Source organism: Metopolophium dirhodum, chromosome 9 (assembly GCF_019925205.1).
Source record: "Metopolophium dirhodum isolate CAU chromosome 9, ASM1992520v1, whole genome shotgun sequence".
NCBI lineage: Eukaryota > Metazoa > Arthropoda > Insecta > Hemiptera > Aphididae > Metopolophium > Metopolophium dirhodum.
Window position 1 is genome coordinate 13,728,810 of NC_083568.1, and position 18,668 is coordinate 13,747,477.

General features: G+C 30.5%; 1 protein-coding gene across 2 annotated transcripts in view; it reads left to right on the top strand.

Annotated features, from left to right (window-relative positions):
• LOC132952989 (growth hormone secretagogue receptor type 1-like) overlaps positions 1-18,668 on the top strand; it is a 170,915-nt gene that overhangs the window by 130,213 nt on the left and 22,034 nt on the right. For both annotated transcript variants that reach the window (XM_061025530.1, XM_061025529.1), the window contains exon 3: positions 5,500-5,680. In XM_061025530.1, coding sequence (XP_060881513.1) covers positions 5,500-5,680 — 181 coding nt within the window. The remainder of the gene's footprint in view (positions 1-5,499; positions 5,681-18,668) is intronic.

Genomic DNA, 18,668 nt, shown 5'->3' on the forward strand with positions numbered 1-18,668 from the left:
TTTTTATTTTTTTTATAAGCTTCAATAATTCTTATGGTTATTTGAGTTTCTAACGAAATATGTATTATTAAATTATTTTATTATTTAAGCCAAATTAAAATTTAATAGGTATAATGCAATTTTTATTATATTTACATAATATGATCTAAAGATGTATTTAAATAAGATTTTTTGGAATAATTCTGCCACCTTGAGGAATTGAAGAAGGGTCGTTGTCACTTCGGCGGGTCGGGTGATAATATTTCGCACGGATTCTAAGGGCACATCAATGTGTGTCCGCAAGTCCTTCGTCTGGAGGCATTCGACTATCAAGTGTTTGACTGTAGTGGACGTGTTGCGTGTGATGCATTCGCGTTTTTCTTTATTATTCATTATAGGTGCTTGTGCTTGTGGGTGTATAATGTGTGGCCAATTCTAAGTCTGTTGATTATAGTTCGAACTTTGCGAGGTAGTGCATCGTCATGTTATTATTCTGTATTTCTTTTTTTTAAGTCTCATTTTTGTATTACCTACAATCTACATATTATTTTGATTTGAGACAGTTAAACATCTATTCAACAACATTCTTTAAATATTCTACTTTTTGTATTACATGCTGTTAAAAAATTAAGGTCTAAGGTTCAAATATACTTTATATATTATATGTTTCTTATACCTTATATTCCTATACACAGTTTTAAATCCGGAAAGAAATAAGGAAGTAATTATCAGTTTTACGATGATGTTACCTATATATTTTTTACATTGTTTAGGGTCGTAAATATTTTTAATTTATCTTTTATATGGATTAATCAATTAAAAACTGAATTTAGAATGTACCTACATTTTGTTTGTCAATATTAAAAAAAATGTCATTATTTTATAAATTGAAAAACATATAACTAGATTTACGGTAAAATAACCATAGACATATACATTTCACACTGGCGTACTACTCATAACGTTTAACACTGTTTGTTATTGTCAACGACTTACTATCGATCATACATTATGATTTTCCGAGAACTCTTCACTCTATACACACAGGCATGTAGGTTGAATTGTTGAAAGTTATGAAAGAGACTTAAAACTTACCTAACATAAAACTTAAAAGTTACAATATCAAATAGGTCATTTTTATTCCCTCAAAACTAAATCTTTAAATTAATTAACGTTAACTCTATTATAAGATATTATAATATTGTAACATGTTGAAACAGTAAAATGTTTTATTAATTAGTTATTCTAATTAATTTTGATATTATTGTAGCAGGAATAAAAGCGTTGTCTAGGAAAATTGATTCTCAAGATTTTAGTTTTCTCAATTCAAATAATATATCATTAAAGGAAAATTATTCATTTTTATCTATCACAATATTTCCGAACAGCTCACCAGAATGTATTGTGTCGATAAGGATGTGTAGGTTTGTCACAAGCGATTTACTGCCTTTAAACTGTTTACTTTGCTGAATGTCTTTTTTTTTTTAATACGTATGTATGTGCTGTTGGGGTTAAGTTAGATAACTTTGTTTGTACTGTTCACAATAAATCATTTTATTTTCTGAGTTTTGATACTGCGTACTGTATAAGGTCGATATTAAAATGTATTACAATCATCTGATTAAAATATATTATTAGAACGATCTCGTGGGTATCTACACTTTAAATAATTTTAAACAGTATTGGTTAGATATTTCAATATTAATTTACATATCATTAAACTGCTATAGAAAGTTAAAATACCCATTTCTCAATAACTTTCAATAGATGTTAAAAAATCATCACCTCAAGATAAATAATATTTTTTAGTTTAACGGTCGTCAGTATTTTTCAAAATAATTTAGCATCATTGTCAAATAATAGCATAATGCTATGATAATATGTACTTATTACAGGAACAGTTTACGTGTTTGATCAAAAATAATATGTTACGTACATGTAATAAACAAACGAGGACTTGAATTATAAAACCGTGTGATACACCCACACACATAAAATAAAATAATTAAAAATACAATTTGATAATTTGTAATACTCGAGAGTAAAATGTTAGATAAACAAGTTTTTATCCGCATAGATATTTAAAATTTAAATCGCTTAATATGTTTCACAGTATATATGATTTTAGCATTTAAAAAACGTAATGAAAAGCACGTTTAAACTTAATACGTTTCATACGTCGTATAAAAAACCGAGTACAATATAATATATAATATTATTTATTATCTAAAACCTGATATCATATTTCACCTCTTGTTGCTGTGGAATTTCTTTTAAATAAATACGACGTGTTTTTACAGAAAATATATTACATATTATTACGTTAAATAATTGTTTGTTTCGTCTGTATATGTGCATGTGTTGTTTTAAAATTAAATTTTAGTGAATATTATACACTTCTTCGCGTTAAAGAAACATGTAATCGGGATTTAATACACCATGACATATAAATCATATTATATTATCATTATATTGGTATTATCTATATCAATAAGTTTATATGACAATGTGAGGGAAACTTTAAAAAATAGAAACAATAATAAAAAGTATTACAACACCGACATTTAAAAACGCGAGAAAAGCTTGCGAAGGTCATCCGTGAACCATTTATATATTAAATAGCCGAATAATATTTTAGAAGCACCTTCATAATATTGTATAGGTGGATATAGGCTTATCGAAGAACGATATTTTGTAAGATACAATTTATTGAATACATATAATATTACATGGGTAGTGATAAATGACTGATGAAATAGCCAAGTTAATATTATGCAAAAGTATGTACTTAAATTGATGAAAAAAAATAAATTTGAGCTTAAGCAAGCTATAAGTTTAGTTAAGACAAACAAATTATGTAACTCAAGAAGTTTAAAATTAACATGGAGAAAAATATTACCTTGTTAATAAAGTTAGTTCTTTTATTTTTATTTTCACCTGGATCACAAGTGATTGAGACACTTTCAATTTTTTGAAATAATAACTAAATATTTGAAAAACATGTAGGTATCTTATACTTTTTCTTCATGTTGCACTAACTATAGAGATTTCCTTTGTTAATTATACGTTTGCGTCAACTACATTGTTAAGTCGAGGAATATTTGTTTATTTGTTTGTATTTAAAATCATTGTAGACAAAGAGTGATTAAACAGACAAAAAATTAATTATATAGTTGTAACTATACAGTTACAGGTAGGTATAATAGGTATCGTATATAGGAACGTAAAAACTTATCGTGTTATTATTTACAAATTATCCGGAAAAAGCTAGGTTACAGAAACGGAATCTTTAACCGCCAAAGTTAAAATTTTTTTTTTTAAATGAAACGTTTTAACTATTGTTGATGCCCGCTTTTGTAATAATTAATAATACGATCGTATACCCACTCGCCGTCGGGACTCGAATTTCGACCGTATTACTTACCTATATAATATATTGACCGATGATAATAAAATTGACGTGACCGCCGCCGCCGCCGTCGTCGTTGGTCACCAAATATTTGAACACGACGTTCCAATTGGCAACTGTACGCGCGTTTTTTTTTTGTTTTGTCTAATGGGAAACGAATTTATTTGGCACGCGATCGATGTGCTATAGGCGCCACGAGAATACTATACGACTACGACGGGGAAACGAACGATAATAATAACAATAATATAATGTACCGACGTAATGTGATTATGAATTATTGTTATATACTTATATTATTATACTATGAATTTAACGCCACCGCGAGTATATATTTATATTATTATGTCGACGGAGATTATACAAACATCGCGTAATATTATAGAGCGAAAAACTCGTGTCGGATTCGTTATTTTTTTTTTTAATCATCATTATTCGTACTCAGAGCAGTTGTCGTCGGGGGCCGGCGTAATATTATCGTTGTCGAGTATCATTGAATTTCGGGTTTTGACGAGGATCGTTTTTAGTCCTTATATAGCCCAATCAGAAGATATTATTTTTTAACAGTCCAAAACGACGGTTATTTTCTAAGAAAACAATTGAATACAAATGGATTTTATGTACTCGTGAATGTTATTGTCCAACTGCTGTTGTTGTTATATAATAATATAATTTAATCGCAGTAGTATGACGTACAGTCATAACATAAATATTATATATTATTGTGAAAGAGCTCATCCCCTCGCAAGGGTATACAAATATTATATTATGTCTAATATGTGTAACGGGGTCGACATTATTAAAAAAAAATATATTTATGTATATTAATCTGATTGTGATTATGGAATGGTTGGTTGGTTTAAAAAAATGAACACAATTCTTTTGATATGAAAATAAAAATAAACTGAACCAAACTAACCTCTGTACAACGACTGCGGAAGTGCAGACTTTGGGACAAACGTTTCGGAACTAAAAATGTATACAATCGTGTTGATTTACATCCAGTTTATTTTGTTCGATTAAAAATTACCAATCGTAATGTATTATTACGTATTAAATTGTACGTAATAATAGAGTTTTTAGAGTTATAGTAAAAATTTTAATTTTTTTTTAATAAGTCATCATTATACTTATTTATACGTAATATATTACGTGTATTCTTTGGAGATTTCGTCAATTTATCTCAATTTGTCATATTTTTGTTCTGTAACGGATTTTGGTATAAAAACTTTATTTTCCAAAAGACAATGTTTACGAAAACAGCTATAAAAATATTTTATTAGTTTACCCAGTCGATTGATTATATATAATATATTATTATATAAGTACATACAACACCAAGACTGGATAATTCATTATAGTCGAATGATTAATATTATAAAATTACAACATCGAGTAATCGGCGTCAACCCTTAATTGTTATTCGAGCCTTAACCTTAAGAAATTTTAATATGACATATTATCAAAGTCATCAAATACGGCACGCGGGTTAATAGCAAAAAATAATATTATCGCGACGATCAACGACCGCAACTATAATTATAAACGCAGACTATAATACTGGTCTGTAATAGAGGAATTTGAAAAAAATAAAAGATTGTTGGGTCAGGACCAACATCAGTCAAAGCAGTACTATTGTTGTTTAAAATATGTGAAATATGTCATTTCAGAAAAATTTTTTTTACAAAATTATATTTAGTTGTATTTATACCTACGCGTACCTTTATTAGTAAACTATTCCCGTGCACGTGTGCAGTGTTACGTTTGACACGTGGTAGCCTATGTGTACGGATGAAATGCGTCTACATATTTGTCAAAATATTATGTGGTGGGTTTTCGTTAAAACACGAGTAGCCCCGCACGCAATCTCACCAACTATTATACCGATTTAATGCACTCGACCTAAAATATTAATCAATTCGGACGTGTGCATTCGTATGCCGCAGACTCGTACACGAATATACGAACGCGGTCTCGTATTTTATAATAATATAATATTATTGTATATCATATAAGACGTGTATAATATTATACAATTAATAAAATATATATTAAATATCACACCATTATTGGAGTGCGTTTTGTTAACCACATGGTTATGGTGTTTTCAGGTAAAGCAGTGCCTTTCGTCGAGCTCACGGTGGCCCATGCTTCCGTGCTGACCATACTGGCCATCAGCTTCGAGCGGTATTACGCCATTTGCGAACCTCTGCGAGCAGGTTACGTGTGCACCAAGACCAGAGCGATGATCATCTGTCTGCTGGCCTGGGGACTGGCTGCGCTCTTCACTAGGTACTTATTTAATCAAAAGATCACAGCTAATAATTTATAATATCATACATTGTATAGCGAAATATGACAGTATTATAATATTGTCATATAATAATAACTATACACACTAAACGCACAGCGTACGTATAGAGTATTATAATAAATAATATTATATTACCTATGTTTTAATACTAATACGTTTTTCCGACGAACGATTTTTTTTTATAGGTACCTACCTATACCTCTTAATCATTGCCGTTTTTTTCGATATAAGACTAATTTCACGAATCGTTGCGCGTTATTGTGGTTTACCTGTCCATAATATTATTTACTAGGTATATATTATAAGTAGTTATACTATAATAACATCACACATGCGTAACTATGTCTGTCTGTTATATGTTTTAACGGCTAAACTATTTAACCGATTTCGATGAAATTTGATATGGAGACAACTTACACCCTGAGAAAGAACAAACAAACCCCTCAGCCGATAGAGTCAGAAAAGAGTTTTCGAAGAAAGGAAATATTATATGATAGAGTGACGATCTGCTAAAGAGGAAAGAGGAATCTGCTCGTGTTAAGAGCTGCACATTATATTAAAAGCATATTTTACAAAGCTAAAAAATCTGCGTAAATTATTATACATTATAAGACGTATTACAACGTAGTACTCGTCGTATATATATATATATATATATAGTCCTAATGTAAACGCGACGCTTTTTTTATATTCTTTCGTGCCTATGTCGTTGTTGATCATTATCGCGACACGTTTACGCATAGAAAACCGTAAAATCGTAACGATCTGTATGTGCGTATATACTTCTGACGAAAGATTTATACGATGGGTATAAATGAAATCGCAGTGCGCGTTTAAACCCATCAACACCCACCCGTCGGGTAAAATGCAATCGTCCGCGAGGTCCGCGCACCGCGTATATAGCCATATAGGTACATAATATTATGACGGATAATAAGTACCTATATATTTTTATTATACATATCATACCTGCAGCTGTAACACTAACCAAACCTACCTTATATGTACGTGGAGGGCCCCCCTCTCCTCCCTTCCACCCACCAACAGTAAAGTCGTTATATCAATACATACCTCTAACATAAGATATTATATGTAGGTAGGTACAGCTTTGAGTCCGGAAGTTGCGCGTTGTCAACATCGCCATCACGACGATACCGGTACATTATAGTTTCAATCGGTCCGCGCGATCACGTCTTCTCACGGGACGTAAAATAATGACGATAAAAAAAAAAATAAAATACGGACGACAAACGACTTCGCGTATCAGTGCGCGTATACAGCACTGCATTGAACCTACGTATAGAGGTATATGCAATATGCATTGCAGGTATAATAACGACGACCACGATAATCTGACGACTTTATTATAAGAGGCCGTCACACATAACGTCATAATATTACAAGTGGTATATGTATGGTATAAATATTTCACATCCGTTTCCTATATAATAACATACTATGTAGCAACTCGTTCGACCTATTATAATATAATATGTATTTTAATCGTCGTGGATAAACAATAAGGTATGATAAGACTCTTATACATGGACGTAATATTTTTCTTTAAAAAATCATAAAATCACCAACAAAATATAAAAACTTGTGTAGCTTTCTTGTCAATAAATTATGAGCTGCGGGTACCCAAACATTTCTCCGTATTCCACTCGCACGCAGTTATAGATACTATATTATATACGCTAAAATATAGGCCAATAATCGGCTCCAATAATATGCACACAGAATTTAGAAAATATAAATGTTTACATATTTTTTTACCAAAAACTATTCTACCAAGGCTTCATCGTGAATCATGTATTCAAGCTTTATCCTGCAAAAGCGAATATGACAGGTTTCCAAAATCTCATTGGATTCCCGTCAATAATACCATATGGTTTTGTAACATGTAGAACTAAAATATAGACAAACAATTAATTAATAAAAGTTTGTGCTTTTCACTCCGAAAACTGAGACAAAGGTACCCAATACCTCTTATTTTACGTGGAAAACTATGACTCATTAAAGGACAAGAAAATTGATAAAACAAAATTTTGAAAGTTTCAATAAAATTCATGAATTATTATTATCCTGGCGCTTTGGATCAATCATTTTAAGATCAATAATTTGTGCTTCGATTTTTTATCTGAAAAACTTTTATACACCAGGTTCACACAATCCGACGCGAATATAAACGCTAGTTGTTATTATTATAACAATGTTTGACCGAATATTTTTATAAAGTGGATTTTCAGATTAAATAATAATTTATATAGATAACACTATGCTTCCACGAGGAAAAAACTCTGAAATAATAATATAATAAATCAAGTTCACATGTGGCACATTGTAGATATAATATCGACACAGACATTCGAAGTGGCGTTAAATATAGAAAATAATACAATAATATAATGTGCACACAACATTAAATTCGGGAGATTTAAGCGCGTTTCGATAAGACAAATAAATGTGATCTCTGACCGACTTTAACACCACTGCAACTCCATTCACTGACACGTATTATGTATGATTTACAGCTCGGCAATAGTGCTCAGCTGTATCGCATAACACTATGGTAAGGCTATATTATTTTGGTCGAGTGAATAGTGCGAAATTATAGATTAAATAAATATCGAAATTGTTCTAATATAATACGAGTGAGGGGAAAAACGTAATAATTGTTATAATACAACTCGAAGTATCTAGGTCGGCGAGTAATCGCGGTTAATGTTCATAATATTATGTTGTGGATGTGTGTGCGTTTGTCCTTATTACGTTTACTTCAGGCGCTGTGTAGCTGTCAGTGAACAATGTTTTCATATTAAACACCTCGAAAACTTTCCTGAAAATAATAATAATAATCTCAGTGCTGTAAAGCTTAAAAAATAACAGCATAATATACAGGGTGATTCACCAAACATGTTCACCCCCTTTTTCTTATTCAATAATGCAGTTATTCAAAATCTGATTTTTTGGAATTATTTAGTATACCTACTTAAAGACCATATTTTGAATTTTTAAATACTTGAAATGTTTTTGTACTTACTACTTAAGCACTCTGTGGAGATACAAACCTCTATTTTTAAAATGACAACCACTCTTTTTTATTTTAAATTATTTAGCAGATAATTTTTCCAAACATTTTGACGTATCAAAATCTAAATTTTAATGAGTAGTTATTGAGTTGCTTAACTTTGTGTATACTTATGATAATAGGCTTGGAAGATATAGGGGCTTTGGTAATTTGAAGATTTTAGAAATGTATACTAATTTATCAATGTCAATAATTTATAAAAACAGTCAAAGTATAATAAATACTAGACATTTTAATAACTGAAAAACTACTCGTTTGAACTTTGAACTAGGTACATTATATTATTATAATGTCCAAAATAAAATATCTACTAAATAATGTGCAGTAACAAAGGGAGTTCTCATTCGAAATACAAACGTTTGTATAGCTATAAAACACTCATTAAGTAGTGCAAAAGTCTCATGCAATTTAAAAAATAATCTTAATATATTTAAAGTTTTGGAAGTGTCCAGTTATAATAGCTAAAAAAAATATATAATTTATAAAAATTCCAAAAATCAGAATTTGAATACTATTTTATTTATTTAGTTTAAACGAAAAAATGAGGGTAAGCATATCTGATGAATCACACCGAATATAAAATAATTTATTTCTCGAAAAATATTCTGGAGATTAATCGTAGTATACATCTATTGTTTTGGTGACGTATATAATAAACACTGCCAACTCCGTTCGATCGGTGGGGAGGGTTGGGAGGGGGTTGTCGTAGGTTCGAAAATAAAAATAATACGCCCGGAAAAAACGTTGGCGATTTGTTTAGCTGTTGGTCTTGAATTGTTATTATTTTCTTTGGTTTTGTCGTTCACGGCGTTATTTGTTATTCAAAGCTGGAACAACACGTTTGGTGACCCGCGGGCTGCTTATGTCTGCAGTCGTGTTGTATCGAACAGAATTCGGTCGTCGTCATCGTCGTCGTCGGCAGGCTGATGAATAGCTGCTGTCATCGCCAACATCTGTCATAGTATAATAATATAATATACGGTCGCTGGATAAGCGTCCATTGATTTTCTAAAAACAGCTTTGTCCCAATTTATTTCCGCCGGCATGGTAAAAGCAAATGATTTCTTTCGTTTGAAATGACGATGACGATGATACTTATGATGATGATGATGATAACAACAATATAATAAGTGGTAATCACTGATAATGTATAGAAACCATGTTGTCGGCAAAAACGTTCGGCGTGAACACTATTTATATATATTATTGCGTACATCGTCGTCGAATCGTTCACAGCGAATCGGCTAAAAACCGAAAACTGAAAACAGCTTACTAGTGCAGTTTAATATATTTGACCCTAAAATATAACGGTGACCGAAATATAATAAATGTTGTATTATTTGGTTCCTTTGCTTTATTTTTTTCGAGCACCACAAGACGATATATTATTATTTGTCCCTCGTAATAGTACGCTTTTTCTTTCGAGTGGACCAGATGTTAATAAAACGGGCTGCACGAATAATAAATATAACTTTTTTAATATGATGTGTGTGATGATTATATATATATAATCGCACAATAAAAATAATAAATACAATAATATAGAATATATATATATATATGTATATAATAATATTGACCCAAATTTGATTTTATTGAGTTTCGCGGTATGAACAAAATTAACAATATAAGACGTGGCTTCAATATATTTTTCAGTTTTATCCGCCACAAAAGATATTATCAAGACCGATTAAATCACCCCCGACTTCCTCGGCCGTCTTGGAAGACGCTGGATATTAAATTTTTTCACAATTAAAAAAAATATTGGACAATTTCTCGACTTTAACTCGGACAAATACACGTATACGTGTAATATATGTATATTAATTTATCGAAAACTTATTGTTGTTCAGGTACATAATAAAATATAAGAATGTATAGTGCGTTAAATGTATGTAATAATATAATATTATATTTGTTATATAATATTATCAAGTAACAATCCGAATAATAATCGCTAGAAATTAGAATAATAAACATCTCGGTTGACATCAGATCTCTGCTAGATATTTATCATTAGAGCTGCCTAGACACTAGTTTGTACGATATCATCTCAAAAATGTAAAATATATTTAAAACGTGAGCTCAATAATACGTTTTGTATGCCGCTATTTCATTTTTTTTTTTATCATGCAAGAATTAACATAAATTTGTTGATATTTATAGTGTGCGTTAATTTTTTTTAAGAATTAATTTCAGTGGACAACGATCATATTACATACAAGTATTCGTAATTTATTATTTCGTATGACACTTTAAAAAGTCTCTGGGATTTGCAATTAAATTAAGTGACAGGGGCATGAAATATAATGAGTCTTTCAAAAATGTATATTCATACAGAATAGGAAAAAACGTTGTAAAAGGTTACTAGGGGTTTTCGAGATGTTTTAAAAGTTAATAATTGTATACATTCATATTTCACTATACATTAGATGAATTTTAATTGTGCACTTTAATGAGAAAAACAATACTAGATTATGAATCGGAAGATTAGAAAAGATGCCCCTCAACCTCATATAATAATAATGTCTGCGTTTTAAATTAAACTTTAGATATTAGAATTCTTTATTGAGGTAAAACGGGGATTCGGGAAACAAAATTAAAATACAGTATAAGATTGGAGAAAAATTAAAAACAAAAAAAATATTGTTTCGTTTGAGCAGAGTTTGGTTTGCAATCTCAAGTGAACGTTATAAATCTAGAACAAGACATTTTGATAAACGTTTATAATATCTATGGTACACGTTGGTTAAGTGCCAAAACATGCACATCCGTAGCGATAGGGTGCTTATTAGATTATAATTTTGTTTCCCCAGTCGATGAATAGTTTTTTTTTTATCAATACATCGCATAGAAATATTACATTTTGACAATTCACTCGGTTTAGTTGTTTTTTAACGACTGAACGCAAATATTATAGATTATTCTGCAGTGTAATGTATTTTTTTAATTGGATTAGCCAATGTTGATCTATTATTTTCAGTATAGGTTTTGTGCACAGTATATTACATAGTATGCGTATATATATTATATGTTTATGTATATGGTGTGCAATAACCCAAAAAGGTACAAACGTTAATCAAAGTATATCCGTAGCATCAAATATTTTATAGTATAAAAAAGTGTTCTTGTTATTTGGTACTAAATGCTCGTCCTCGTTTACTGTCGACACGTGGAATCTAATAACATTGACTTAGCACCTTACACAGTGGAGTTTATGTTTTATTCAAAAAAACAACAAATAAATCCACTATTCCTTTTCGGAGTTACGGACGAATTGCCTTGGTACAAAATATTTCACCACGACAGTTTTTACGCAAACATTTTACCGACTGTGTTTCCGAAAGAACCGGACGTCTGGCATGTAATGGAGTAATAGTTTTTTTTTTTGAACTTGAACCCTAAACAAACAGTTTGTTCAAGATCATGAACGTTAAATTAAAGATAACAAATCCACATCGATTTGTTACACACATTTTCGATAACTGTCTACATACCTTAAGTACTCAGTGGCGTGGCGAAAGGGGTATAATCGAGAAACAGCCACTTCTGAGATTTTTAAGAGGCGTCGTCTGTGTCCAATGGGTATAATATTTAGTAAAATCCAATGTTTTAGTATTTAATATGTTATTATTTAAAGAAGTTAAAAATATGACAGTAAATGATTATACCATGTTTGGATTGGGTGGAACATTGGAAATGCCTCGGAACAGTTTCAAGTTCAACACGCCACTGTTTTTAGTTATTTATATGTATACCTTTTGAGTTTGGAAACACATATAATTGATCAAAAATTTACAATTTTTCGAATTAATTTCAAATCGATTTCAAAACAAAGAAAATTCTAATTCTAATAAAAAAACACGGTTTTGTTTTTGTATTATAATTGCATTTCTATACGACTATCTACTGTATTATTATTATTGGGACGGGAGTATAAGAGGTATAAGACTTAACAGAACGCGTGGACCCCTGAAACAACATTTATAAGACATTTATAAACCCGGTTAAGTATACACTATGAACTGAAAGAAAAGTATTTTCACTTGAGATTTAGTCAAGTTATAATACGCCAGTGGAACAACCCAAACTTTATATAGAGTACATTTATCAAAAATATTTATAGCCAGTTCCGCACGTGGTGCATTCAATTTTATAGCCTTAAAATATAAACGATTTATTTTGGGTTTTCTCCGCTTTCTATGGACGACAACGTTCGCAATTTCGAATTATATAATATACTGACAAAAGTGCTTAATAACTAAAAACGCGAACCAACACCATTTCAATAAAAAGTACATTCTACATATGTTATTAATTAATATAAAAAAAAATTTTAAGTTAATGTGCATCGTAAGATATTATGGTATATACAAATTAAAACTTAACAATATCATGATAGTATACTTACACTGTTTACAATAAAATGTATTCTAAAATAAATATTTATTGTATGGTGTTGGTTGGTGGTACAAACATTTTTTTATATACTATTACTATTTCCCGAACAAGCAAAAATCTTATCATCAGTAAACTAATATGAGGTCAATTTTTAATTTAAATATAATAATATTATTAAAAATAATTATTAAAAGTTAAAATGTCATAAAATCGTATCATATTATATTACTATGATATTATATAAGTTGTATTTACTACCGATAAGCAACTGCAGCAGGAAACCATTTGTCCGTAATTTTTTATTTTTATTCGTATTTTTTTGGATCTCGATTTTCTGATTTCCTTAAATTTTATATAATATAAATACATATTTTTAATGATATTAGATTTTATAAGTTTCCAGAGTTTTGTAGTTGAACATCAAACGCTGCCTAAAAACAAACACGGCAACCACCGCACATCGATTTATCATTACTATTATTATTATTTTATACATTTACGCGCGTCGTGCAGTCACATATTTATTAATATTATGTAAATGTATACGCGGCAGCTCAATATAATAATAATACTATATATCGCAGACCGTTTAAGAGTTTCGACACGTAATACGCGTATATGTGGCGTGACTATATACGCCCGACGACCCGGTCGCGCTAAACGTTTCTGGTTCGAAAAAGATAAAAAACCGTCGACGAAAAGATTTCCGACAAACACGTGAAAGTAAAAAAAAAAAGTAAAAAAAACATCGAACCAAAAGCGCGTATTATTGGTACTGTTGCAGCTATAGGACTATGGACGAAGTGAAGAAAAAAAATCATTTCACGTGAGTCCAAATATTACGGCATAATAATATTTATATGATTATATACGTACAGGGTATTCCGGCGTTTTCATCGCAATCTTTGAGAATTGCATCTATCAACGACGATATTCAGACATTATTAAAAAACGGCTACGTTATCGCCGACTGTTCTCCGTGATTGGTATTGAATGTATTGAATTTATTCAATGCCTATATAACTAGGGCAGGACAAAGTGTCACAGACATTTAAATTAAAATACTAATTTCCGTGCTTGACCATTTCTTATCGTTATTGACTAAGACTATCATAATATACAGTCAGAGATAACTACACGGTTATAATCGACTTAACCGTATAGGAATAGAATTTAAATGCATTATAAAATAGTAAGATGATATTATTATGTAATAAAAATATACAATAAATTTACCAATACTTTCCAAACTGTTACACATTCAGTTTTTTATGTAAGTTAATTCATTTTTGTTACTCTTACTTTTAAATAAATCGACAAAATTTTCCATAAATTTTTTTAACTTTTTATTAAAGACAAAATCACCGATTTTATGAAAATGAAATTATAGGATCTTAATCTTCATATTGACATGGCATATATCCTTTTACATTACCTACTCTTTTAAATATTACCTAAAACTTGCATTTTTCGTGTTTGTATTTAAAATATGCAAAATAATATCAAAGATCATTTTACGTGTGTCTATATGTGGTAAATCGTGAACATAACTGGCCAAATTTGTAAAATAGCGTTTCAAAAAAAAAAAAAACATATCAATACAGATAAATTCAAACCAATTAACTAATTATGTAGGTACTTTTCGCAGAAAATATAATACATAATATATAATAATTTAAATATAATATTATGACGTGTGCATTAGAAATATTGTATTACAGTAATTTTAGAAGAGTTTATATAACCGTTATTGTTTTATTATAATAATTAATTTGGACATAATTTATTATAGCACACGGTAAACTGATACGTAATTTTAAAGTACCTATACATGTCATATAGCTAAACGAAAAGTAGTTTTTCAATTAATTTTGCAGTGGCATTGTTGTAATCCTTAATACTGTTGTCCTTAGCAGTAAATGGACACTTATTGTCGTCTTTCTTGTCTTTCTCAAATTTAAAAATCTAAACTCGATACTCCCAATAACAGAAGATAACATAATATTATATTATTGTCTACACGACAATCGGAATGCTAAAATGACTAGCCAATAATGTATCAGAGTATAAATACATTTTCTGATTTATCAAGTCGAAGTTATAAATAGTCATATTATTATGTTATCGATAGAAGATAATGAGTATAACGTACTAGCATACGTTGTATTTTTTGACTAGCCATTTTAAATAATGTCTGAATTTACAATATTGACGGCAACGGATTTACAGATCTTAATATATAAATGGTTGTAGTTTATTTTATATTGACTCAACAACTACTCGATCGATTTAACGAACATTTTAGGGTTTGTCCTTAAACATACCGGGAATGTTTATAGAATAGTTTGAAATACGTCCGGTATGTGGCGCTGAACAAAATTTGTATTTAAAACATTTTTGTTGATTTCATTACCCTATATGTCACGTAAACTTTTATAATAATACTATTTACGTATAAATGTATAATACTACCTAACATGAATAACGATTTCCATGGATTTTATAATCGTTTCATTTTTTCCCGGACGGTAATACAGGACTATTATATGTACTTTAAACGAATGGAATCGAAAATCTCTTTTGGGTTTTGCCTACGTGGCACTTTTAAAGTGTACTTACATATACATACACACACACATATATATATATATGTGTAGTTTAATTTCGATTCCACTTACACACCGACGCGTCGGTGTTTGGAGATAGTTCTCAAAGTATGTGCGCGAAAAATGCTCAAACACCCTGTACACAAACGCATACGTATAGTTGTAGTATAATAGTTGTTGTTCTTCGCAACCCCAAGTATAGCATAATATATATATATACCTAAATAGAAGTTTAAACAGTGTGCTTATATATGTATACGCCTATAGTCATATAGGCATGTAGGCATAAAGGCGAATGTGCATATATATATATATAGGATTTTCGTTATATACATATTATAAAACAATTTCGATCGGTCCGGCGGCAGGCAAACATTGCACACGGGGCGCGGTGTATATTATTGCGATATTTCCAATTAAATCCTGCCGGGATTTTTAATAAGCTCCGAGCCCTCCGGTGGCGGCAAGGATCGTGCTGTTTTTACAAACCTCTCACGACCGTAATAATTACGATGGGGCCCGGTTGTCGGCCATCGTCTTGTCGTCACCACCACCGCCACCACCAGTCGAGGGAAATGACTGTTTGCGAGTCTCTCGGTTTTCCCGGAGGATCCGTTCCGAAAAAGCACACACACCACACATCACTGCTGATATTGAGTTATCGCAGAGTAAAATAGACGTTTTTATACGATATTATATCGTTAAATATTAAAGAAAAATCATTTAGTCATCTTAATGATTAAAGCACTTATAAATGAATCAGACACTTTGCTAAAGTAGGTTTAGATCTCTCGCAAAATATTATAGTTAAAATTGTAAATTGTAAGTCTTACTTTAAATATAAATAGGTAGTAAACATAATATGCTTAACCCCTAATTAGAATTATCTTTTATTTCTCTCTCCACAGACGGGTTGTAAATTATATAAAATGTTTTTTGACCTGCAGTGAATTATCTTATATTTATCATATATCTCATCAATTTATCATATACGTCCACGTGTGAATTTCCACAAAACCACTGCAACAGTGCCATCGCCATGAGTTCAAAAATCTCTTTATGACTTGTGTGCGCCTGACCGCAGATGAGTCAGGTGTCCGTAAAGTAATTAAAAAACAATTTACTTAAAATATTTGAACAAAAGAAACCAAATCTGTTTTACACGACAATAACATAATATGTATTATAATAGTTTACACGACATCGCAATGTTATAAAATAACATATTAAATAATATTACGTAATAATATGTAAATCGTTATTTGTATATAATAGTTGTGTACATGATAGTATTCGTGTTTACCACCGAGTAATGTCTATAATATGATGTACACAAAGTTACACTGGTCAATAAAATATTTGGAAAAAAAGAATTGTCTCAAATATTTTTAGTGAAAAAAAAAAACCGTCGTCGAAAAGTCAAATATATATTTATTTGTTTTTTACCCGTATTTCTCCGGGGTAGTGGGCTAGTGTTCTATTTTTTACTCACCCCACCCCGCCGCCGCCACCACCACTGCACGGCCTGATGAAAATACGGTTATTCCTTGTATACGAACTATCAAGATCCTCAGCGTGGGAGGCGGCCAACAACGGTCTGTCTTTTTTATTATTATTATAAAGTCGGATTTTGCACGACCGTGGTTGGAGTATCGGACCGGCATATAAATGGAACGCTACACATAATATAGCTATTATTATATGACTCTGAAAATATATCGTCAAGTTTTCGTGTGCGTGGTTCGTGTAGATAAGAAACACATACGATTCGACCGATGTTTATCGGCCTTTAAGGTATAGGTTCGGTAATGCCCGACACGTTCTCTGACCACAGCTACATATATATGTAATAATAATAAAATAACAGTGCGCTGTGTGAAGACACAGTCTTCTTGTTATCCACGTGAAATCATATTTCTATATTTATCATCATTAAACAGTTATTATAGCGGCCGGTAACCAAAATAGTACGGTAATTAATACCGGACGAAGAAAATAGAAATAATATATACTCGAGTAATTAAACATATTTTGTACTGTCATTTACAAACGTGACAATCAATAAAAATATTTTTAACGGGATGTGAATTCACAAGCAAGATGACCCACTTACTCTCATATTATCACAGCTTATACATTTATAATAATTTTATATTTTGTATTATTTCTAGTAATACCAATTCCGTGGCAATTGATACCATTTTATTTTTAAATAATCTTCATCAGCACAGTACCTGAACATATATGTTGAATAATAGTTTAAAACCAAGTCTGAGTTAAAATTCGCCAAACAAATATTAAGTTTATAATATTTAATAGAAACCGAAAAAATTAAACAGCTCAAAAATTATGTAGCTAAATTGCCTACCCAAGACGCCGTGTTACCATAATTATATTATATTGTATTAGTTAAATAAAATAGATAAGCCAAGCCAGTAATCTATGTTGGTGTGGCTCCTAATAATAAATAAAAAAAATAAAATGAGAGATACGTTAGGTTATATATCATATCACACCGGTACGAAAAAAGTTATATTACGTGTCCAAAGCCATGCACTACGTAACCTCAAATTGGTTCTAATATAACTATAACTGTGTGACATGCTCAAGTCGATTGTAACGGAATTAGAAAAATTAAAAGAAACTAAGAAATGTTCCAAATATTCCCAACAACACATTTCATTACAGAGATCATGAGCCTACTAAATTAACTTGGGGCTAGTCATTCATGGTGGGTATATATTGAACAGTATTTTAAAAACAATTAAAAATATTACAAAAAAACTCTTCAAAAAGGCTAATTTTGAATTTTTAAAAAAATCAGAAAAATAATAAAATAATTTTTACATTTTTTTTTAGACCGTGGTA